The sequence below is a fragment of the Scyliorhinus torazame genome, chromosome 18 (assembly GCF_047496885.1).
Source record: "Scyliorhinus torazame isolate Kashiwa2021f chromosome 18, sScyTor2.1, whole genome shotgun sequence".
NCBI classification, from domain to species: Eukaryota; Metazoa; Chordata; class Chondrichthyes; order Carcharhiniformes; family Scyliorhinidae; genus Scyliorhinus; species Scyliorhinus torazame.
Window position 1 is genome coordinate 74,900,873 of NC_092724.1, and position 25,654 is coordinate 74,926,526.

General features: G+C 48.6%; 1 protein-coding gene across 2 annotated transcripts in view; it reads right to left on the reverse strand.

Moving 5' to 3' along the window:
- Positions 1-11,703: 11,703 nt before the first annotated feature.
- Positions 11,704-25,654, reverse strand: part of ndc80 (NDC80 kinetochore complex component) — a 225,356-nt gene continuing 211,405 nt past the window's right edge. For both annotated transcript variants that reach the window (XM_072482927.1, XM_072482926.1), the window contains 2 exons: positions 15,668-15,770; positions 11,704-13,748 (listed from right to left, as the gene is read on the reverse strand). In XM_072482927.1, the coding sequence (XP_072339028.1) occupies positions 13,626-13,748; positions 15,668-15,770 (226 nt within the window). In that variant the 3' untranslated portion in view covers positions 11,704-13,625. The remainder of the gene's footprint in view (positions 13,749-15,667; positions 15,771-25,654) is intronic.

The window sequence follows — 25,654 nt, forward strand, 5'->3', positions numbered from 1 at the left end:
CCTTGCCATGCAAAAATCTGCATGGCTAAGGATTGGGAATTGCTTCCTTATTCTCCCAGCGCGAGCACAAATCAGGTGCAAATCCAGCACCAGTGGGTGAACATAGTCTTTCAAACCGAGAATCTTGCCCTACGTCTATTATCCATCCTGCTTATTACATCTTGAAGGAACTGTCATAACTTCATTAAAAATCTTTTCCCTTTCACAAATGTTTAGTTATGATCTAGATACCTCCTTAATGATTCTTGTATTTTCTCAATGACATATATTAATTAGATCAACTGGCCTCCAGTTTCCAGCTTTCATGAATAGTCCTGCTACATCTACAAGTTTTCAATCTGCCGTACTGTTCCAAAATCTTCCAGGTTTTCTTCTAGGCTATTGTTTCTTATGCCAATTGCTTTAAAATGGTGTCCTCTGGATCTTGATCCTTCCAATGAGAAACATTTTCCCGATTTACTCAGCTCAGATCCCTCATGATTTTGAATATCTCTATCAATCTCCAGGTCAGCTTCTCCAGTCTGTCCACTTAACTGAAGTTCCTCATCTTAAAGCCTTCCTCATGAAGCCGTACTCCATCTTTGAAGGTGGCAACACAAGTGGACAAGGTAGTCAAGAAAGCATACGGAATGCTTGCCTTCATTGGACGGGGCATCGAGTATAAAAACTGGCAAGGCATGCTACAGTTGTATAGAACTTTGGTAAGGCCGCACTTGGAATATTGCGCACAATTCTGGTCGCCACACTACCAGAAGGATGTGGAGGCTTTGGAGAGGGTGCAGAGGAGGTTTACCGGGATGTTGCCTGGTCTGGAGGGTGTTAGCTATGCGGAGAGGTTGAATAGACTTGTACATCGTGGGCCGAAGGGCCTGTACTGCGCTGTATCGTTCTATGTTCTATGTTTTCATTAAAAATATGGAGGTTGAGGGGTAACCTGATAGAGGCCTACAAGATTATGAGGGGCATGGATAGAGTGGATGGGCTGGCACTCTTCCCCAGGGTGGAGGGGTCAGTCACCATGGGGTATAGGTTTGAGGTATATGGGGCAAGGTTTAGAGATGTGCAAGCCAGGGTTTTTACGCAGAGGGGTGGCAAGTGGCTGGAACTCGCCGTCAGGGGAGGTTGTGAAAGCAGATACATTAACGGCGTTCAAAAGACATCTTGACAAATACATTGATAGGATGGGTATAGAGGGATACGACACAAGGAAGTACTGAGGGTTTTGGCCAAGGTTGCTACCATGACCAGTACAGGTGTGGAGGGTCGAAGTGCCTGTTCCTGTGCTGTATTGTTCTTTGTTCAGTAAGGGTTTTGAAAAGGTCCAGCATGGAAGATTGATCAAGATGGTAAGAGTCCACAGGATCATGGCAATTTGGCAAATTCTATCCAAAGTTGATTTAGTGGCAGGAGGCAGGGGGTGCTGGCTGAATGTTGCTTTTTGTGACTGGAAACCTGCATTTAGTGTGTAGGGATTGGTGGCAGAAGCGGGCCCCTTGCTGATTGTAGTGTAGATTAATGATCTTGAATGGGGGGGGGAGGGGGGTATGATCAGTAAGTTCACAGATGACACGAAAATTGGTGTAGTAAATGGCAACAGGAAAAGTCTTAATTTTCAGGATGATGTAGACTGGCTGGTCAGATGGGCCGAACAGTAACAAATGGAATTTAACCATGAAAAGTGGGAGATCATGCATTTTGGGAGGACCAACAAGGGAAATGAACAGTAGGACCATCGGCAGTACAGAGGACCAGAGGGACCTTGGGGTGCATGCCCATAGATCCCCGAAGGCAGCAGGACAGGTAGATAAGGTGGTTAAGAAGGCACATGGGATACCTGCCTTCATTAACTGAGGCATAGAATATAAGAGCAGGGAGGTTATGATGGGAGCTGTATAAAACACTCATTAGGCCACAGGCAAAATGCAGTTTTAATTGCACACGACAGGAAAGAAGTAATTGCACTAGAGAGGGTGCGGAGGGGATTCACCACGAAGTTGCCTGGGCTGGAGCACTTCAGCCCTGAAGAGAGGTTGGTGAGGCTGGGGTTGTCCTTAAGCAGAGAAGGCTGAGGGGGAATCTGAATAAGATCTACAAAATTATGAGGGACACGGACAGGGTAGATAGGAAGAAACCTTTCCTCTTAGTAGAACATAGAACATAGAACAATACAGCGCAGTACAGGCCCTTCGGCCCACGATGTTGCACCGAAACAAAAGCCATCTAACCTATACTATGCCATTATCATCCATATGTTTATCCAATAAACTTTTAAATGCCCTCAATGTTGGCGAGTTCACTACTGTAGCAGGTAGGGCATTCCACGGCCTCACTACTCTTTGAGTAAAGAACCTACCTCTGACCTCTGTCCTATATCTATTACCCCTCAGTTTAAATTTATGTCCCCTCGTGCCAGCCATTTCCATCCGCGGGAGAAGGCTCTCACTGTCCACCCTATCCAACCCCCTGATCATTTTGTATGCCTCTATTAAGTCTCCTCTTAGCCTTCTTCTCTCCAACGAAAACAACCTCAAGTCCATCAGCTTTTCCTCATAAGATTTTCCCTCCCTACCAGGCAACATCCTGGTAAATCTTCTCTGCACCCGCTCCAAAGCCTCCACGTCCTTCCTATAATGCGGTGACCAGAACTGTACGCAATACTCCAAATGCGGCCGTACTAGAGTTCTGTACAGCTGCAACATGACCTCCCGACTCCGGAACTCAATCCCTCTACCAATAAAGGCCAACACACCATAGGCCTTCTTCACAACCCTATCAACCTGGGTGGCAACTTTCAGGGATCTATGTACATGGACACCTAGATCCCTCTGCTCATCCACACTTTCAAGAACTTTACCATTAGCCAAATATTCCGCATTCCTGTTATTCCTTCCAAAGTGAATCACCTCACACTTCTCTACATTAAACTCCATTTGCCACCTCTCAGCCCAGCTCTGCAGCTTATCTATATCCCTCTGTAACCTGCTACATCCTTCCACACTATCGACAACACCACCGACTTTAGTATCGTCTGCAAATTTACTCACCCACCCTTCTGCGCCTTCCTCTAGGTCATTGATAAAAATGACAAACAGCAACGGCCCCAGAACAGATCCTTGTGGTACTCCACTTGTGACTGTACTCCATTCTGAACATTTCCCATCAACTACCACCCTCTGTCTTCTTTCAGCTAGCCAATTTCTGATCCACATCTCTAAATCACCCTCAATCCCCAGCCTCCGTATTTTCTGCAACAGCCTACCGTGGGGAACCTTATCAAACGCTTTGCTGAAATCCATATACACCACATCAACTGCTCTACCCTCATCTACCTGTTCAGTCACCTTCTCAAAGAACTCAATAAGGTTCGTGAGGCATGACCTACCCTTCACAAAGCCATGCTGACTATCCCTGATCATATTATTCCTATCTAGATGATTATAAATCTTGTCTCTTATAATCCCCTCCAAGACTTTACCCACTACAGACGTGAGGCTCACCGGTCTATAGTTGCCGGGGTTGTCTCTGCTCCCCTTTTTGAACAAAGGGACCACATTTGCTGTCCTCCAGTCCTCTGGCACTATTCCTGTAGCCAATGATGACATAAAAATCAAAGCCAAAGGTCCAGCAATCTCTTCCCTGGCCTCCCAGAGAATCCTAGGATAAATCCCATCAGGTCCCGGGGACTTATCTATTTTCAGCCTGTCCAGAATTGCCAACACCTCTTCCCTACGTACCTCAATGCCATCTATTCTATTAGCCTGGGGCTCAGCATTCTCCTCCACAACATTATCTTTTTCCTGAGTGAATACTGACGAAAAATATTCATTTAGTATCTCGCCTATCTCTTCAGACTCCACACACAATTTCCCATCCCTGTCCTTGACTGGTCCTACTCTTTCCCTAGTCATTCGCTTATTCCTGACATACCTATAGAAAGCTTTGGGGTTTTCCTTGATCCTTCCTGCCAAATAGTAGAAGGGTCAATAACCAGGGGGCATAGATTTAAGGTAAGGGGCTGGAGATTTCGAGGGGATTTGAGGAAGAACCCTTTCACCCAGAGAGTGGTGGAAGTCTGGAACTCACTGTCTCAAAGGGTAGTAGAGGCGGGAACTCTCACAACATTTAAGAAGCATTTAGATGAGCACTTGAAACGCCATAGCATACAAGACTATGGACCAAGTGCCGGAAAAGGGGATTAGAATAAATAGGTGCTTGATTGCTGGTGCAGATACGATGGGCTGAAGGGCCTCTTTCTGTGCTGCAAATCCCTAGGACTCTATCCCTGGAACCATTCTCAGCAATGTTTTCTGCATGCCCTCTAATGCCTTCACATCCACCCTGTTGGAGCCAGAATTGGATACAATGCTTCTGTTGGGAACAATCCGGTATTTTATATTGTGTCTCCCCATTCTTCCTACCAAAGTGATACTCAGTTCCAGGGTCCCAGGTTCGATTTCTGGCTTGAGTCACTGTCTGTGTGGAGTTTGCACGTTGTCCCCGTGTCTGTGTGGGTTATCTCCAGGTGCTCCAGTTTCTTCCCACAAGGCCCGAAAGACGTACTGTTAGGTGAATTGGACATTCTGAATTTTCCGTGTGTGCCCGAACAGGCACCGGAGTGTGGCGACTAGGGGCTTTCCACAGTAACGTCATTGCAGTGTTAATGTAAGCCTACTTGTGACAATAAAGATTATTAAAGTTAAAAATCACCATCCGTTAGCTCTTCCCCTCTCTGCCAAAGGGGAAAGCAGTCTATGGTCATTTGGGACTATGATGACTTTACCTTAAGGCTGTAACGAGATCAGGCACTCAGTGGCGGAACCCAAATTGAGTGTCATTGATATGTAAGTGCTGCTTGGTAGTACTGTCGATGGCCCCTTCCATCACTTTGCTGATGATTGAGAATAGACTGATGTGCAGTAATTGACTGTTTTGGATTCATTCCACTTTTTGTGGACAGGACATACCTCGGCAGTTTTCCACATTGCCGGGTAGATGCCAGTGTTGCAGCTGTAATAATAATAATCTTTATTAGTGTCAGAAGTAGGCTTACATTAACACTGTGAAAAGCCCCTAGTCACCACACTCCGGCGCCTGTTCGGGTACACTGAGGAAGAATTCAGAATGTCCAATTCACCTAACAGCACATCTTTTTGGACTTATAAGACCATAAGAACTAGGAGTAGGAGTAGGCCATCTGGCCCCTCGAGCCTGCTCCGCCATTCAATGAGATCATGGCTGATCTTTTGTGGACTCAGCTCCACTTTCCGGCCCGAACACCATAACCCTTAATCCCTTTATTCTTCAAAAAACTATCTATCTTTATCTTAAAAACATTCAATGAAGGAGCCTCTACTGCTTCACTGGGCAAGGAATTCCATAGATTCACAACCCTTTGGGTGAAGAAGTTCCTCCTAAACTCAGTCCTAAATCTACTTCCCCTTATTTTAAGGCTATGCTCCCTAGTTCTGCTTTCACCCGTCGGTGGAAACAACCTGCCCGCATCTATCCTATCTATTCCCTTCATAATTTTATATGTTTCTATAAGATCCCCCCCGCATTCTTCTAAATTCCAACGAGTACAGTCCCAGTCTACTTAACCTCTCCTCATAATCCAACCCCTTCAGCTCTGGGATTAACCTAGTGAATCTCCTCTGCACACCCTCCAGTGCCAGTACGTCCTTTCTCAAGTAAGGAGACCAAAACTGAACACAATACTCCAGGTGTGGCCTCACTAACACCTTATACAATTGCAGCATAACCTCCCTAGTCTTAAACTCCATCCCTCTAGCAATGAAGGACAAAATTCCATTTGCCTTCTTAATCACCTGTTGCGCCTTTTGTGACTCATGCACCAGCACACCCAGGTCTCTCTGCACAGCAGCATATTTTAATATTTTATCATTTAAATAATAATCCCTTTTACTGTTATTCCTACCAAAATGGATAACCTCACATTTGTCAACATTGTATTCCATTCGCCAGACCCTAGCCCATTCACTTAGCCTATCCAAATCCCTCTGCAGACTTCCAGTATCCTCTGCACCTTTTGCTTTACCACTCATCTTAGTGTCGTCTGCAAACTTGGACACATTGCCCTTGGTCCCCAACTCCAAATCATCTATGTAAATTGTGAACAATTGTGGGCCCAATACTGATCCCTGAGGGACACCACTAGCTACTGATTGCCAACCAGAGAAACACCCATTAATCCCCACTCTTGCTTTCTATTAATTAACCAATCCTCTATCCATGCTACTACTTTCCCCTTAATGCCAGGCATCTTTATCTTATGCAGCTTGTCAAAGGCTTTCTGGAAATCCAGATATACCACATCCATTGGCTCCCCGTTATCTACCGCACTGGTCATGTCCTCAAAAAATTCCACTAAATTAGTTAGGCACGACCTACCCTTTATGAACCCATGCTGCATCTGCCCAATGGGACAATTTCCATCCTGATGCCTCGCTATTTCTTCCTTGATGATAGATTCCAGCATCTTCCCTACTACCGAAGTTAAGCTCACTGGCCTATAATTACCCGTTCTGCCTACCTCCTTTTTTAAACAGTGGTGTCACGTTTGCTCATTTCCAATCCGCCGGGACCACCCCAGAGTCTAGTGAATTTTGGTAAATCATCACTAGTGTAATTGCAATTTCCCTAGCCATCTCTTTTAGCACTCTGGGATGCATTCCATCAGGGCCAGGAGACTTGTCTACCTTTAGTCCCATTAGCTTGCCCATCACTACCTCCTTAGTGATAACAATCCTCTCAAGGCCCTCACCTGTCATAGCCTCATTTCTATCAGTCACTGGCATGTTATTTGTGTCTTCCACTGTGAAGACCGACCTAAAAAAACCTGTTCAGTTCCTCAGCCATTTCCTCATCTCCCATTATTAAATCTCCCTTCTCATCCTCTAAAGGACCAATATTTACCTTAGCCACTCTTTTTTGTTTTATATATTTGTGGAAACTTTTACTATCTGTTTTTATATTCTGAGCAAGTTTACTCTCATAATCTATCTTACTCTTCTTTATAGCTTTTTTAGTAGTTTTCTGTTGCCCCCTAAAGATTTCCCAGTCCTCTAGTCTCCCACTAATCTTTGCCACTTTGTATGCTTTTTCCTTCAATTTGATACTCTCCCTTATTTCCTTAGATATCCACGGTCGATTTTCCCTCTTTCTACTGTCCTTCCTTTTTGTTGGTATAAACCTTTGCTGAGCACTGTGAAAAATCGCTTGGAAGGTTCTCCACTGTTTCACCATAAATTCTTTGCTCCCAGTCTACCTTAGCTAGTTTTTCTCTCATCCCATTGTAATCTCCTTTGTTTAAGCACAAAACACTAATGTTTGATTTTACCTTCTCACCCTCCATCTGTATTTTAAATTCCACCATATTGTGATCGCTCCTTCCGAGAGGATCCCTAACTATGAGATCATGAATCAATCCCCCATAACTGCTGTACCATTTCTACATGCATCCGTTATTTCTTTGTTTATTGCCTGCCCCACCATAATGTTACTATTTGGTGGCCTATAGACTACTCCTATCAGTGACTTTTTCACCTTACTATTCCTGATTTCCACTTGTGGGAGGAAACCAGAGCACCCGGAGGAAATCCACACAGACAAGGGGAGAACGAGCAGATCCGCACAGACAGTGACCCAAGCCGGGAATCAAACCCAGGCCCCTGGCGCTGTGAAGCAACAGTGCTACCGAGCTGCCTAAACTGGAACAGCTTGGCTCAGGGTGCAGCAAGTTCTCGAGCACAAGTCTGGAAAGGGTGGTCCCATTGATAATGGAGATGCAGACACAGAGCCAGGGCTTACATGAGGGGCTGTCAGCAACCATCCAGTGCCTGCAGGTGCAGGGGCAGGATGCGGTGCCAACAATGCGTGCCACCCAGGCCAACACCGCATGGGTGGTGTCCACAGTGGAGGCCTTGGGAGCGAAGGTATTGGCCATAGGTCAGGATGTCCAAGGCCTGGGGCACTCTGTGCAGGTGGTTGCTGAGGCACAGGTCAGAGCTGCCCTGTGACAGGCAGCCCGGTACCAGAGCCACCTAGACATTGCAGTGGCTCTCCAGAGCTTGGCCCAGTCACATTGGGTTGTGGCTGAGAGCTTTGTCGGCATTGTCCGGGCACTGGCTGACCTGCGCCAGTCCCAGAAGGACATGGCAGTCACTGAGTGACATGACCCAGTCCCAGAGAGAGGTGGCCTGATTCATGTGCTCCATGGCTGCGAGCGCGGAGGCACTGTTTAAGACCGCCAGGACTCATGACGCCAAGTGGAGGGGAAGCCCCAGGATTCCACTCCCGTCGCACCGTGTCCCACGGAGTAGCCCGGGGACCATCGGGCACCCCGAGGGAGGAGTAGGTGATGGGGTCTGTGACAGTGACTCTCGCAGGGGAGACGCTTGAACACCAAAGTGCCTCGGACTCCTCCCTTGCCCCCCCTTCCCCTGGCGCATCCGATGGCCAGCAGGCAGAACAGGGTGGCACCACACCACTTAGGACACCCAAGCAACTGCCGGGCCTACGCAGTTCCAGTCGCTCCAGAGGTCGGCCACAAAGGGGACTCATGTCACAGGGCGGGAATCGCAGCAAGCTGCCTCCACCCCTGATGTACTGCCTGGAGATCCACCTAACGTAGCGTTAGGGCCCGTAAGGTCAGAAAGGTAGACATCAGTTAAGTTGGCATGGGTGTATCACATAGAATAGTGTTAGGGGCTAGGGCATAAATGTTTATAGTGATGGTCACGTTATTTTTAAAATAAACGCCTGTGCACAAAAGTTTCAACCTGCCTCAGTGCTCTGTCAGAAGGGTATGAGGGATAGGCTGGGGGTGAGAGGGAAGATGGGCGCAGGTGGTCACAGCACCCCAGTACCCCTCCGTCCCATCCCCCACCCCAAGGATTTGATGGGACCGTGTGATGGAATGGCCAGCTTGGATGCAAGGATCACCCAAGTGGACCATGGGCAGAAATCAGAATTTGTCAATCGATGTGGAGCACCAGTGCTCATCGGCATCATCCTCCATCCCATGGACTAGACCGCTGTTACTGCCAACCTAGCAGGTAGGATGCAGCGGGTGTTGCTGCACCCGCAGGTAGGAATCAGAGAGGTTGCAGGGACGTTGGGTGGTTTAGGACGGCTGGTCATGGAAGGGTTTGGTCAGCCGAGGGAGGGGGGCAACAGGAGTGGGATGGGATGTTCATGCTGTTGGCCAGTCTCCTTAATCAGTGCACCTGGAGGTGATTAGAGCGTCCCATGCATACCGGCCCTGGGCGCAAATATTGTACGGTCTCTTGTGCCTGCCTAGGCCTCAGCACCCATTCCTGCCGGCACGGGTACCTATGGTTGACCCTACCCATGCCGGAGGTATGTTCCGCAACCCGTCCGGCGTCCTCCTGATGGGTGGGCTGGGTGATGCCCCACCTGCAGGTAATGCTGGGGGGGGGGGGGTGGAGTTCGGGGTTGGTGAGGGCATCCATACGGCCAGTGTCCTCCCCCATTACGTCACTGTTCCAGGTGCGCCAGGATCTGGCAGATATGTTGCACTGTTCCCCTGATCAGCCGGAGTCTTAGCGGCATGCTCGGTCCGGCACATCCTCGAGTGACAGGCGCTGACGGTAGACACGAGTCCAGATGCGGTGCCTCCTTCCCACCCTGTCCTCAGCCTGTTGGGCAACCTCACTGGCTGGTTCCTGTTCCTCTGGGGCAGACTCCGCTGCTGCAGGGTCCACCCCAAGCAGCTCCTGTCAGTACGTCCCCCAGCGCTGCGACCGCTAGGATGAAGTCCACTTTCCTGGTTGAATTCTGCAGAGGGTGAAAGGCAGACATGTTGGCATGGTGCGAATCCCCCTGCCCAAACCAGGTCAACTGGGCTGCACTGCAGCATCTGCCCCGTATGTCCCACCCACCCATCCCCCGGCACTTTGCCACCCACAATGCACCCATGGCCACAATGGTGCCTGGTGCCACGGGGACCTCTGGCCGCAGCACCTGTCCCTGCCAGCAGGGGTACTGGCTCTACCCATGTGGTGGCACCCTCCTGTAGGGCATCCCCCTTGGATGGGCTGTGCAAAGCGTGCCCGTGGGTGGCACCCGCTTGTGTGGAGGGTTGGGGAGACCCATACGGCCAGTGTCACTGCGCAACTACAGGCCACAGTGAGTGGTCACTGGGGTGCACAAGATGGCTGCCTTGCAGGCTGCGGCAGTCCTTGCCTGGGCACCTGGGGGTCACCCGGACCCCACAGCTCATTCTCTCAATGAAGAGGTGGATTCTAGACTTGCATCATTGACTTTGTTTATGTATGTGTTTCTGGAACTCACATCTTAATTCACCTGAGGAAGGAGCTGCGCTCCAAAAGCTAGTGATTTGAAACAAACCGGTTGTACTTCAAACTGGTGTTGTAAGACTTCTTACCATACATCTAGAGTATCGAAGGAGATGTCTATAAAAATAGTGCATGGATTATTGGTTATCTTTCAAAATTCCATAGATTCTGTAAAGGTTCCTGCAGACTGGAAAACAGCAAATGTAACCCCAGACGAGATTGGAGAACTCCAGATCTGTCAGTTTGACATGAAGAGTCATAGAATTTTTAACAGAATGGAGAAGACCCTTTGGTTCATCCTGTCCGTGCTGGCCTACTCTAATCCCATTTCCAGCAGTTTGTCCATAGCCTTGTATGATATGGTGCGTCAAGTGCTCATCTAAATATTTAAATGTTGTGATGGTTCCCACCCTTTCAGGCAGTTATAGATTCCCACCACCCTCTGGGTGAAAATCAGAGAATAGTACCATGCAGAAGAGGCCCTTCGGTCCATCAAGTCTACACCAACACATGAAAGACACCTGACCTGCCTACTTAATCCGGTTAAGCTATGCTGACTATCCCTGATCAAACCTTACCTCTCCAAGTGGAGATTGACTCCCTCCGTCAGAATTTTCTCCATAGTTTCCAAGCACTGACATGAGACGCACTGGTCTGTAGTTCCCTGGCTTATCTCTGTAACCTTTCTTAAATAGGAAATTGGAGGTGGAGGCCATTTGGCCTCTTGAGCCTGTTCCACCATTTAACAGGATCATGGCTGATCTGATTGTGGCCTATTCCCACTCTCCTACTCACCACCTCAACCATCCGTAACTGTTGTCGTGCTTGATTAAAACTCTGTCTAATTCGTTCTTGAATATATTCAACAATTCAGCCACCACTGGTCTTCTGGGAAGAAATTCTCCTGATTTTAGTGTTAAATGGGAGACCTCTTATTAAGCTGTGCCTTTGGTTCTAGATTTCCCCATGAGGGGAAACAAACTCTCAGCCGTAGAATCTTATACGTTTCAATAAGATCACCTCTTATTCTTCGAAACTTCAATGGGTATAGGCCCAATCTGCTCAACATGCTGAACATATCTACTAAGGCAACCCCTTTACCACAGGATGCCTTCTCTGAAGCGTTTCGAATGAAAGTATATCCTCAAGTAAGGAGACCAAACTGTATACAATACTCAATGCCCTGTAAAGTTGCAGCAAGATTTGCCTACTTTTATATTCCAGCCCACGTACAATAAAGGCCAACAATCCATCTGCTGTGGGGTAGAGGTCAAAGGTCAGCTATAACTGAATTAGTTTGGGGATGGGGTCAACATAGGGTGTATTCCTCTGCCTATTTCTCATGCTGCTAGAAATCACTGACCAGTTGTTTTAGCTACATGCACTAATTTTATTAGAAAAACCCATATACAGCATTCTCTCAAACATTGGAGTTCAGCAATGAATTTCAGGTGTGAAACATAATTGGGCAGCTTCCAGGTTTTTGTCTCGCCTTTGACAGCTTCAACGTCATCTAAGTTATTATTGAGAATGTTTCAGCATTCAATACTAGACCTGCATTCCCGCCAGACCCATCCTTCCTCCTCCAGACTGTGCCCCATGGCCCCCTTACGCCAGTCATAGAATTTACAGTGCAGAAGGAGGCCATTCAGCCCATCGAGTCCGCACCAGCTCTTGGAAAGAGCACCCTACCCAAAGTCAACACCTCCACCCAACAATAAGGGCAATTTAGGACACTAAGGGCAATTTATCATGGCCAATCCACCAAACCTGCACATCTTTGGACTGTGGGAGGAAACTGGAGCACCCGGAGGAAACCCACGCTTACACGGGGAGGATGTATTGTTCACGTCACAGTATTGTTCCAGTACAGGAGGTGGCCATTTGTTCTGTCGTGTCTTTGCGAGCTCTAAATGAGCAATTCACATACTCTCCCACCTTCTCCCAATAACTCTGCAAAATCTTCGTTGTCCATGTCTGTCAATGCTTCTCATCCTCACAAATTCATCCTTCCTCCAGACTATGGTCCTGCCTATCTCTGGACCCAGGTTCGTAAGTTGCTTGCTGTTGTGACAATTGGTCATTGGATGGGTTGCATTCTTCTGCTGAGCTTAGAGCATTTATTTAATTGGTTGAGCTGACCACATTGACACACCACTGGCCATTCAATGTTGGTGTTTCACCATTTTAGCAGATAACCAAAGAACTATGAAATACATATACAATCAAAATACACTTGCATTGTTTTCATCTTACCATTTTACCAACCAACACTTATAATATTGAAGCTGACATACTCGCACCATGTAAATAAGAGCACTGAGGCCAGATAGAAAACAAGGACCCATGAACCTGAAAAATTATTTCAAGCTGAAGACAGTAGGATTCAGTTTCATACAAGGTAAATATTGGACTGTGGTGAGGAAGTACATCAGCTTATTAATGGACCACCAGGGATGGGAGGTGAAAATCTTCAACACTGAGGAAATAATTGAATGCTGCAGTTGGGAGACTTCAGGCCATCGCTGGATACATGAACTACGAGTCCAAAGAATCCAGACATGTGATGGTCACACAAGCTAGCTTCTGCTAAACTAAAAGCGGATTTTCCTTGTTCCATTTTCCTGCCAATTATCTGCCCTCGCAACTATATTGAGTATCGATTGACCTTTCCGCAAGTGGCAATACTAAATAGCAAGTGGCAATAGACATTCAATTATAATTGAATTCAATGCTAATCTCATTAAAATCCAGCGATTCTGGACAACGATGAAGTAGATTGCTTCCTGAAACTGGGTGAATGGCAGTAGTTCTACTTGCTCCCCTTCCCTCTGGGCTGGAGGGCTTGGTGACTCACTATGTATAAAGCAGCTTTTTAATTAAAATGATCTGTAATTGAGGCAGAATTTAAGAGTGACATGTTTGGATACTCAGAAGATTGGAATGATCAGTTTTAAGAATCATTCATACATAATCTACACTAAATAAGTATCCATAATTCTAGACTGATCACCTCATGGGCCAAATCTAGACTGAATGGAAGCCTTCACAAGGGTTCCTTCACAAGGATGTAAGACTATATCTGAAAACACTTTCAACATCACAATATTATAAATCCAGAACCACAATTCCTGTCTGGAAGAGGTTATACTGAAGCTAAGTTTCTCTCTGTACCAACCAACAGTGGTCTGATCAGTTGGAAGACAATCCTGTAATGGTGAAGTTTTATTCCTTAATATAAACTGTACATTTAGAGACAAGATATGCTGTTAATTGGCTGAACACAGCTCACAGAGAGCTGCTCATCTCTTTGCATGATTCTGTTATGAACTTCAGATCTGTTAGCAAGTCGTCTTTCAAAGATTCTTCATGGTCTCTCGCGGCACATTTTTGATAATCCACAAGGTAGTTCTAAAAAAAAACAACAAAAAGTCACTTTAGTCCAATCGAAAATCATCACTAGGAAAAATAACTGTAACTTCAAAAGTATGTATAATATGAGCATCTCCACATCTCTATAACAACGAGGCTACATGAAGGAACCAAAGAAAACTAACTGAATTAACCCACCCTTCAGTATCTAACAAAGTGGTATTAAGTTTAGCAGTACAATAAGAGCACAGACAGTCCACCTCTGCTAACCGGTGGGAGCCCTGAACAATTTATATACAGCCAGGGAGCAGCATGTAACAAATGGGAGACTGACCCACAGTCTAAGCTTGAGGCAGGGTTATGCAGGAAGATCTAGATGGGCTGATGGAGATCAAAGTATGTTCATGGTACTTTGGCCTGCTTTTCAGCAGCTTCAAGTAGTCGGGTTGGTGGATTAAATAATTAGTACAAAGACTTATAGAACAGAGGAATTAGGAGCACAAGTGGGCAATTCAGCTCTTCGAGCCTGCACCACCGTTCAATCAGATCATGGCTGATCTCTTCCTGTTCTCAAATCCTCCTCCCTAACTGTTCCCCATATCCTGACAACCTGTTTTAAAATCAGAAATATATCTATGTCCTTCCTGAAACCATTTAATGACTCAGATTCCACCGCACTTTGGGGCAGCGAGTTCCACAAATTCACCACCCTCGGCGAGAAGTAGTTCCTCCTCATCTCAGTTCCACATCTACCGTCTCTCAACCTGTACTTGTGACCGCTTGGTCATGAGCTCTATTTCTGGAGTTCCTCCAGTACAGTACAGAAATATTATTCGCCATATCATTTAGTAGTTTATTAAAAGACTTACTGACTCCCATTGAACTTTGATTCATGATGCTAACACGTACATCACTTCCAGCTCACTGAAGCCCAAGTCTAGTCAAACTCAAAAATTAAAATGTCATCTTTTCCTGATAAGTTAAGGAATTAGATATTATGATACCATGGGCGAGTGTACGGTCAATTCCAGCCCCACATACCCCGTAGTCCTAACATAAGTGAATTAACCAATAATTTGTATATTTTGAGATCTTTGACCTTCGACTCCAATGAGTTGCAGGCACCCGATTTGTAAGTAAAACATTAACAAAACTGTTTACTTATAACAAGAATAAAAGATGAACATAGAACGGTAAAAAATGGAACAACTGTCTGCTAATCTAATTATTCCCCAAATACCATCCCACCCTCCACCCAAACACACACACAAGACAGACACATGGTGGGAGTAGGAAAGGTTCAGAAATAACAGGGATTAAAAAGAATGAGAGATTTGAGGATCTTTGCTGCTGGTGAAATGAAAAATGAATGAAATGAAAATCGCTTGTCACAAGTAGGCTTCAAATGAAGTTACTGTGAAAAGCCCCTAGTCGCCGCATTCCGGCACCTGTTCGGAGAGGCTGTTACAGGAATTGAACCATGCTGCTGGCCTGCCTTGGTCTGCTTTCAAAGCCAGCGATTTAGCCCTGTGCTAAACGGCTCCTGTTGAGGTCTTTGTAGGTGGTGATCACTTCAGCATACAAGATGTTGAAAAACATTGTTTGGATCTTCAAGCTGGCACTCAGGCCAGTTTCTCAGACTGTGGAATGCCCTCCAGGAACACGCTGCAACTTGTGTTGAGCTGAGTCTAACACACGGAAGATGCATTTCAGGTCTGCTCAGTTTCTGTTATGTGGTCAGCTTCAGCAGACTCACGTACAGTTTCTCTCAGTTAAACAGAATATCAGAACAGCAGTTGTCACAAGCCCTTTGAGTGGTCTGGCAACTTTAATGGGAGAGGAATCCAGAAAGATCCCCCTCGCCAGCTCTATCTTCAGGTTTTGAATACTCACTAACTGCACTATTCGCAATATGTACATCCCTCCTTATTGTATAACTGAAGGTTAATAATTCCTACCTCTACACTGGTGACATGTTGACTCATCGTATCCAAGCACAACTGTAACTTGTTTATTATTTTCCTCTTGGATTCTGTGGTCTTCTGCTCCACTTCATCAGATCTGGGGAGGAAAATATTGTACATTGTTAAAAATCTCTCTTTCTGACTCTGATCATTTGAAGTAGACATAGAATACAGTGCGGAAGGAGACCATTTGGCCCATCGAATCTGCACCAGCCCTTGGAAAGAGCACCCCACTTAAGCCCACAGCTCCGCCCCATACCCAGCAACCCCACCCAACCTCTTTGGACACCAAGGGCAATTTAGCATGGTCAATCCACGTGCACGTCTTTGGACTGTGGGAGGAAACCGGAGCTCCCGGAGGAAACCCCAGACACGGGGAGAACATGCAGACTCTGCACAGATAGTGACCCAATCAGGGAATCGAACCTAGGAACCTGGAACTGTTAAAACAGCAGTGCTAACCCCTGTACTACCGTGCCACCCAAGTGATACATTTTCTAGGAAGCGGCAGTGAAACAAAAGGCAGGGAGGCTTTTCCCAAAGGTGTGGGATATTTACATGAACTGCATTAAAGAAAAATCATAGAATTTTAAGGAAGAATTCCCGCTCTCAGTCCTCCACCCCCTCTCAGCCCTCCATTTTGGTACATCTTTTCTGTACCCTATCCACATTCACCAATCCCAAAATAACAGAGATAAACTAGGAAATTAAAGGCCAATCAATCAAATGTCATTCTGGGGAAGTTGTTACAATCTACTATCTACAAACTACTAGGGAGAACCTACTTGAGCATTTAGATAAAGGTAAGTAATATCTAACAAATCTAGTTCATTTTTTTTTGGAGTTAGCGGACATGGTTGATTGATAAGGGATGATATTTACATCTATGGATATTATTTACAAGGACTTCCAGAAGGCATTCAACAAGGTTTCGCAGAGGAAACTTAATGAGAGAACATCGAATTGGAGGCAACCGATTGACATGGGTAGGGAATTTCAAGTAAGATCCAGGTCAAATACAATAATGCGAAGAGAAGTTCGACTGGCAAAGGGAGAATATGAGAATGCAATGGTAGTCGACATAAAAGGAAACCCAAATATATATATATTTTTTTATAAATGTTTTTTATTGGGTTTTTGAACAAAGTATATTTACCGTTATGTACACAAATTAGAATACATATACATAGAAGAGAAGGGAACACGCACAAAAAACAAAACAAACAACAACAAAAAAAGTTCGAATAAAATAACTGGTAAGGTGTTGTGTGCTACCTCAACAGCAGCTCTGTACAATTAGCAATATTGTTTTTAGCACATAAGTATGCATCTGTTTGTGTGTGTGTGTGTGTGTGGGGGGCGGTGGGGGGGGGGGGAAGAGAGGAGAAACTGGGGGGCTACATATACATTTGGGGCGCCGGGGAAACAATTACAGAGGGCAATACACAAATGGATCTGGTGTTGGTGTTGTCGCTTGCTTCTCCCGGACGGTTTTCGCTGCCGTTGTCGTTTCACGATCACCTCCGCTTCAGCCGTTCGTTCCGTCTTTCGCCCGGATTTTCCTTGTTCTCTGCTCCTGTAGATGCCAAGTTTGTTATTGTTTCCCGTGCCCTCCTTCCGGCTGTCATTCCCTTGCTGGTTCCCCTCTATTGTTCCCCCCCTCCTCCCACTCCTCCCCCTCTCCTGTGGTTCGCCTTTTTTTCTCTTAGGTTTAGCTGCAATTCCCCCCCCACGGTCTATCCCTCCCGCCCCCACCTACTTCCCCCTGATTCTTGGCTACCCGGCTTTTCTTCTGCATGTTCGTTGGGCACAAAGAGGTCCGGGAACAATTGGGTGAATGGCTCCCACATTCTTTAAAAAAAATATATTTATTAAAGTTTTTAACACAATTTTTCTCCCTTACAAACAATAACCCCCCCCCGTAACAAAAAAAAACGAGAAATCGCGCGGAGCAAGATATATACATGGCAAATTACATAGCTTTGTACACTGGCTCTCTCCCGTACGTGCCAGTTTCCCCGACTCTTCATGTTATCTCTTGCTCATCCACCCCCCCAGGCAGCTCCCCCTCCCCGGACTTCCCCTCCCACCCCAGGTTGCTGCTGCTGCTGACCGACCTTCCTCTAACGCTCCGCAAAATAGTCTAGGAACGGTTGCCACCGCCTGTAGAACCCCTGTGCAGACGCTCTCAAGGTGAACTTAATCCTCTCCAACTTTATGAACCCAGCCATATCGTTTATCCAGGCCTCCACGCTGGGGGGCTTCGCCTCCTTCCACATTAGCAAGATCCTTCGCCGGGCTACTAGGGACGCAAAGGCCAGAATGCCGGCCTCTTTTGCCTCCTGCACTCCCGGTTCATCCACTACTCCGGATATTGTTAGCCCCCAGCTTGGCTTGACCCGGACTTTCTCCACCTGAGATATTGCTCCCGCCACTCCTCTCCAGAACCCCTCCAGTGCCGGGCATGACCAAAACATATGGACATGGTTCGCCGGGCTCCCTGAGCACCTTCCACATCTGTCCTCTACCCCAAAGAACCTGCTCAACCTCGCCCCCGTCAGGTGAGCTCTGTGAACCACCTTAAATTGTATCAGGCTGAGCCTGGCACACGAGGAGGAGGAATTAATCCTACCTAGGGCATCCACCCACAGACCTTCCTCGATCTCCTCCCCCAGCTCTTCCTCCCATTTACCCTTCAACTCTTCTACCAGCGCTTCCCCTTCTTCTTTCATCTCCTGGTGTATTTCTGACACCTTACCCTCCCCAACCCATGCGCCCGAGATCACCCTGTCTTGAATTTCTTGTGCCAGGAGCAACGGGAATTCCCTCACCTGTCGCCTGACAAAAGCCCTCACCTGCATATATCTAAAGGCATTTCCCGGGGGTAACTCAAACTTCTCCAATGCCCCTAGGCTCGCAAACGTTCCGTCAATGAACAGGTCCCCCATTCTTCTGATCCCCGCCCGATGCCAGCTCTGGAACCTCCCCGTCCATCTTCCCCGGGATAAACCGATGGTTACCCCTGATCGGGGACCACACCGATGCTCCCATTGCACCCCTGTGCCGTCCCCACTGGCCCCAGATCCTTAGCGTTGCCGCCACCACCGGGCTCGTGGTATACTTTGTCGGCGAGAGCGGCAGCGGTGCCGTCACCAACGGCCCCAGACTCGTTCCTTTGCAGGACGCCATCTCCATCCTCTTCCATGCCGCTCCCTCCATAACCCACTTGCGGATCATCGACACATTTGCTGCCCAGTAGTAGCTCCCCAGGTTTGGCAGCGCCAACCCTCCTCGGTCCCTACTGCGTTCCAGGAACCCTCTCCTTACCCTCGGGGTCTTATTCGCCCACACAAACCCCATAATACTCCTGCCTACTCTCTTAAAAAAGGCCTTTGTGATCACGATGGGAAGGCACTGAAACACAAACAAAAACCTCGGAAGGACCACCATTTTGACCGATTGCACTCTACCCGCCAGCGAGAGCGGTAGCATGTCCCATCTTTTAAAATCCTCCTCCATTTGCTCCACCAACCTCGTCAGATTCAGTTTATGTAGGGCCCCCCAACTCCTGGCTATCTGGATCCCCAGATACCAAAAGCTCCCCTCCGCCCTCCTCAGCGGTAGGTGCCCTATCCCTCTTTCTTGGTCCCCCGCCTGTAATACAAAGAGGTCACTCTTCCCTACATTGAGCTTATAGCCCGAAAACTCCCTTAGAGTCTGCATGACCTCCATCATCCCCTCCATTGGATCCGCCACGTACAGCAACAGGTCATCCGCATATAGCGACACCCGATGCTCTTCTCCCCCTCGGACCACCCCCCTCCATTTGTTAGACTCCCTCAATGACATGGCCAATGGTTCGATCGCCAATGCGAACAACAGGGGGCACTCCTGCCTCGTCCCTCAGTACAGCAGAAAGTATTCCGACCTCCGCCGGTTCGTCACTACACTCGTCACCGGGGCTCTGTAAAGGAGCTTAACCCAACTGATAAACCCTCCCCCGAACCCAAACCTATGCAGCACCTCCCAGAGGTATTCCCATTCTACTCGGTCAAAGGCCTTCTCCGCGTCCATAGCTGCCACTATCTCTGCTTCTCCCTCCACCGATGGCATCATTATCACGTTTAAGAGCCGCCGCACATTGGTGTTTAGCTGCCTACCCTTTACAAATCCTGTCTGGTCCTCATGAATCACCCCCGGGACACAGTCCTCGATCCTCGTGGCCAGCACTTTTGCCAGCAACTTTGCATCCACATTAAGGAGCGAGATCGGCCTGTACGATCCACATCGCAGTGGGTCCTTGTCCCGCTTTAGGATCAACGAAATTGTCGCTTCCAACATTGGCGGAGGTAGGGTCCCCTCCTCTCTTGCCTCGTTAAAGGTCCTCACTAATAGCGGGGCCAACAGGTCTACGTACTTCCTGTAGAACTCCACCGGGAACCCGTCCGGCCCGGGGCCTTCCCCATCTGCATTCTCCCCAAACCCTTGCTCAGCTCCTCCAACCCAATTGGTGCCCCCACCAGCCACTTCTTGCTCCTCCACCCGTGGGAATCTCAGCTGGTCTAGGAATCGTCTCATACCCTCTTCCCCCGCTGGAGGCTGGGATCTGTACAGCTCTTCATAGAAGGCCTTCAATACCTCGTTTATTTTCGTTGCACTCCGAACCGTGGCTCCCCTTCCATCTTTGACTCCCCCTATTTCCCTCGCTGCCATCCTTTTACGGAGCTGGTGTGCCAGCATCCGACTAGCCTTTTCCCCATACTCATAGGTCGCCCCCTGTGCTTTCCTCCACTGTGTCTCCGCCTTCCCTGTGGTCAACAGGTCAAACTCCTTCTAGAGCCGTCGTCTTTCCCCAAGTAATCTTTCCTCCGGGGCCTCTGCGTATCTTCTGTCCACTCTCAAAATCTCCCCCACTAACCTCTCCCTTTCCATGCCCTCTGTCTTCGCCCTGTGAGCCCTAATGGAGATTAGCTCTCCCCTGACCACCGCCTTCAACGTCTCCCATACCACCCCGACTCGCACCTCCCCGTTGTCGTTGGCCTCCAGGTACCTTTCGATACACCCCCTCACCTTCCCACACACCCCCTCGTCCGCCAGCAGTCCCACATAGAGCAGCCACAGCGGGCGTTGGTCCCTCTCCTCTCCCAGCTCCAGTTCCACCCAGTGCAGGGCATGGTCCGAAACGGCTATGGCCGAATACTCCGTCCCGTCCACCCTCGGGATGAGCGCCCTGCCCAGAACAAAAAAATCTATACGGGAGTAGGCTTTGTGTTCATGGGAAAAGAAAGAAAATTCCCTGGCCTGCAGCCTTGCAAACCGCCATGGGTCCACTCCCCCCATCTGATCCATAAACCCCCTAAGTACCTTGGCCGCCGCCGGCCTCTTTCCAGTCCTTGATTTGGAGCGGTCCAGTGCTGGGTCCAACACTGTATTGAAGTCCCCTCCCATTATCAGGCCTCCTTTCTCCAGGTCCGGAATGCGCCCCAACATGCGCTTCATGAATCCTGCATCATCCCAGTTCGGGGCGTATACGTTTACCAACACCACCCACGTCCCCTGTAGCCTACCGCTCACCATTACATATCGCCCTCCATTGTCCACCTCAATAGTCTTGGCCTCAAATGACACCCGCTTTCCCACTAATCTTGCCACCCCTCTATTCTTCGCGTCCAGTCCCGAGTGGAATACCTGTCCTACCCATCCCTTTCTTAACCTGACCTGGTCCGCCACCTTCAGGTGAGTCTCTTGGAGCATGACCACGTCCGCCTTCAGTCCCTTTAAGTGCGCGAACACTCGAGCCCTCTTCACCGGCCCATTCAGCCCCCTCACGTTCCACGTTATCAGCCGGATTGGAGGGGCTCTCACCCCCGCCCCCCCCCCCTGCTGACTAGCCATCTCCTTTTCTGGGCCAGTCCCGTGTCCATGCCTCCGTCACCCTCCAGTCCCCCAGACGGGGGACCCCCGTCCCGACCACCTCTTCTATATCCCATTCCCTTTCGGCCAGTGTAGCAGCAACCCTTTCCCCCCCTTCCCTCCTCCCCGCTAGACCTGTCTAGCTTTTTTGCTCCCCCCATGTCACTCCCGTAAGTCAGCTGACACCTGCTGACCCCGGCTACCCCCGCTATCCCTTTGACTTCCCCGTGTGGGAGATCCCCCTCCCACCTTTCTTCCCGCGCGCGGGAAAAACCAAACCCCACGCTTTCCAAAGCCCGTTCCACCCCCTCTGACGCAGCTCCTGTCGCAGCCTTGTCTCTCTCCCCCAGCCCATGTAACATTTCCTGCGCGTGATTGTGATTGACCCCCTATATACAACAACCATCACACATCAAACCTCAAATATCCTCCCCCACCCTTACAAACCCTCAGGTAGAGTCCAACTTTTCAGTTTGTATAAATGTCCACGCCTTTTCAGGTGTTTCAAAGTAGTAGTGTTGGCCCTTGTATGTGACCCAGTCGCGCCGGCTGCAGCATTCCGAATTTCACTTCTTTCCGGTGCAACACCGCTTTGGCCCGGTTGAAACTCGCTCTCCGCTTTGCAACCTCCGTGCTCCAGTCCGGGTATATTCAGATCTCTGCATTGTCCCACTTGCTGCTCCGCTCCTTCTTGGCCCATTTCAGGACCCACTCTCTGTCCGTGAACCGGTGGAACCTCACCACCATCGCTCTTGGCGGCTCATTTGCCCGGGGCCTCCTCGCCAGCACCCGGTGTGCCCCATCCAACTCCAGCGGCCTCAAAGGGGCCTCCTTGCCCATCATCGCCCCGAGCCTCGTGCTCGCGTATGCCCCGGCATCGGCCCCCTCCACTCCTTCAGGGAGACCCAGGATCCGCAGATTCTTTCTCCGCGACCTGTTCGCCAGGTCTTCCCGCCCACCTCCTGTGCAGCGACTCGCTCTGCTCCACTCTCGCCACCAGGCCCGAGATCTCGTCCTCGTTCTGACCATCTCTTTTTTGTACCTCCTGGATCTGAACCTCGTGGGCCTTATGGGTGATCCCTAGTCCTTTGATTGCCGAAAGCATAGGCGCCACTCCCACATTCTGTGGAAGCCGTCGCCTGACCTTCAGATGACGAATTTGATTTTCTCCATTTGGAGAGATTCTGTGAGGTCGGATAGCCAGTCTGCAGCTTTGGGTGGTGCTGCTGACCGCCAGCCGAACAGGATTCTACGGCGGCCGATCAGGGAGGCAAAGCAAGGGCGGCCGCCCTCCTCCCCAGGAATATATCTGGCTGGTCTGATACCCCGAAGACCACCACTTTGGACATTGCCTCGAAGAAGGCTGTCCAGTATCCCGCAAGTCTGGGGCAAGACCAGAACATGTGGGCGTGGTTGGCCGGGCGTGGTCGGATATCACAATTGCGGAGTATTTAACTTTGTCTATCACTGGAAGCACCGTTAAACCCAAATATTTTTGACCAGCATATAAATAACAGTAAGAGGTGGAGCAGATAATGTTTGGGACAGGAAGGTTGATGGTCGGGTCATACAGCACAGAAAAGACCCTTCAGCCCATTGAGCCTGCACCGAAAATAACTACCCCATATCTCGTGCTAATCCCACTTACCAGAACTTAGCCCATATCCTTGAATGTGATGGTGTTTCAAGTGCTCATCCAAGTGCTTTTTAAAGGTTGGTAGGTTTCCAGCCTCCACTATCTTCCCAGGCAATGCATTCCAGATTCTGACCACCTACTCCCGTACTCACCATTCTCCCGTACCGGTCTCCCCGAACAGGCACCGGAATGTGGTGACTAGGGACTTTTCACAGTAACTTCATTGAATCCTACTTGTGCCAATAAGTGATTATTATTACCCGAGTAAATTCCCCCCCCCTCAAATCCCCTAGGAACGTCCTGCCCCTCGCCCTAAAACTATGCCCCCTGACGATTGATCCCTCAACCAAAGGGAACAGTTGCTTTCTATTTACCCTGTCCAAACTCTGTTGCTGATTTTCTCCTTGGTTCAATTGCTCTGTTTTATTACCTTTGCTCTCGAGTCGCCAGGTATCTTTATGATACTGCCACGAGGTTCAAGTCCGAGTAATGATCAATGACCCAATACGCCGATTAGTAAGATTTAAATCAAGGCACATTTATTATACACAGTAATCGCTACTCATGCACAAATTCTACGTCTAAACTACTTCTACAACTAACAGGCCTATACCTAACTTCGGACTGGCCCACCAGGTCAGGGGAACAAATGGTTTTTCGTTCGGGTTCTGAGTCTGCGGGATTCGAAGTTGGTACGGATTGGTAGCTAGGAGCGCCTATCTCGTAGCGAGCGTTGAATTAAGACTTACTGTGTTCAGGAGTCACTGCACCGGTCACGGTCAATGTTGGTTTGTGTTGCTGAGTGACCCGGGCAGGATGCAGAGGTGAAGAGCTGAAGAGAGTGATTTGAACTTGGGGCTCAACTCTTATAGTCCCCAGGGGCTTCCCGCCTTTCGGGGCGGACCCCGTACCTGGTCCCAAGTGATTGGACTTTGTCCCAGTCGCTTGGTTCGATTTTCTCCAATACTGGAGCGGTTCCCTGATCGATGGGCGGTCGTGAGGTGCTCGTTCACCTCCTTTGTGTTGGCTCCTGCTGGTGCCGAGGAGTCTGGCTTTGCTTTGTGTGTCCAAAATGTTACTTATTGTTCCAGGGGATTGCTCATCAGTATGCAGATGGCTGTTACTTTGTTATGCTGATGGCCGCTGGTATCGATGTTGTCTGGCCTTTTCAGAGGTAAATACACAGCAAACCTGCAGCTGCTGGTTTCTGTCTTGTTGGCTGACTGTCCCATCAGCCTTTGCCGTTCGCCATTTTAAATTGGGAGTTGGCCAATTTAGGTGGCTACATTCCCTCCTTGTGATGCTAATGCGAAGCGTGAAGGATCACATAACTATGTTGCTTTCCATTCCCTGACCTGGCGGCACTTCTTTCATGGCCTCTACAACTGACCATAACTATGCAAAACATTTTTAACTGACAATTCTAAGGGGCGCTATGTCAAACAGGGACATGCATTACAAAACAATAAACTGGGAACCTCTAACTATTCTTAATACACTACACTCACTTAAACATTTCATTATTCTAACTTCCTCAACCATACAAACAAAATCATAGCAGTTTATACACATTTTTCCTGGCTTGGCTTCCTTTGAACCAGAAGGGCAGTTACGAACGAGCGTGTGGTATCTCTCGACAGACGAGTTCCGCTGAACTGGCGTCTGGGACCTTAACAAGTCTCTTTGGGCAAGTCCTCAGAGGTTTCTGCTGAAAGGGCGTGGGGCCGTGGAAAAAAAAAATTTCTCAGTCTGACATACAACATTTAACAAACTTACAAACAACATAAAACATGCTGCAGGTTCCATCAGAAAGGACACCGTTTCTCCCAAGCGGTTCCTTTTAAAACATCATCTGGACACCTCCGTTCTCGGTTGCGAACAGGGTCGCAAAGGAGTTCTCGTTTTGGGAGTCAGACTCAAGGTCGTCATCTTCTCCCGGGTGCCAAACTCTTGAATGTATCAGGGCTGAAAGGGCTGCATGGTGTGAGGTGGGGTCGCTCTCATCATTGCGAACGAGTCGGAAGGAGTTATCTCGGTGCCAATAGTTGGTGTCTAGTTGTGTGGGGACGGGATCGAGGTCGTCATGGTAGTTCGGCGGTTGGTGCTGGGGTTTGTTTAGGAAAGTGATCATGAAGGGATCACTCGGATCGTAGTCGGATTCGCTGGGTGTGGGTCCTGTTGCATGGGGATAGTAGGGAGGCGTGCTGTGGCTATCGTCCGAGTCACAGTCGCTGTCTCTGCTGCTGCAGTCTGTGGGCGTTCCGGGGCGGAGTGTATATTTCGGGGGTGGAGTCGAGGTCGAGTCCGTGGCTGGGCTGGACGTGTTGGGGGATGGTCGGGTTACGTTGGCTGTGGGCGGGGCGTGGTGTGCTGCGTCGAGCATGACGTGGTGTGAGTGGTTAGACTGTGTTCCATATGCCTTCAGCTGGTTG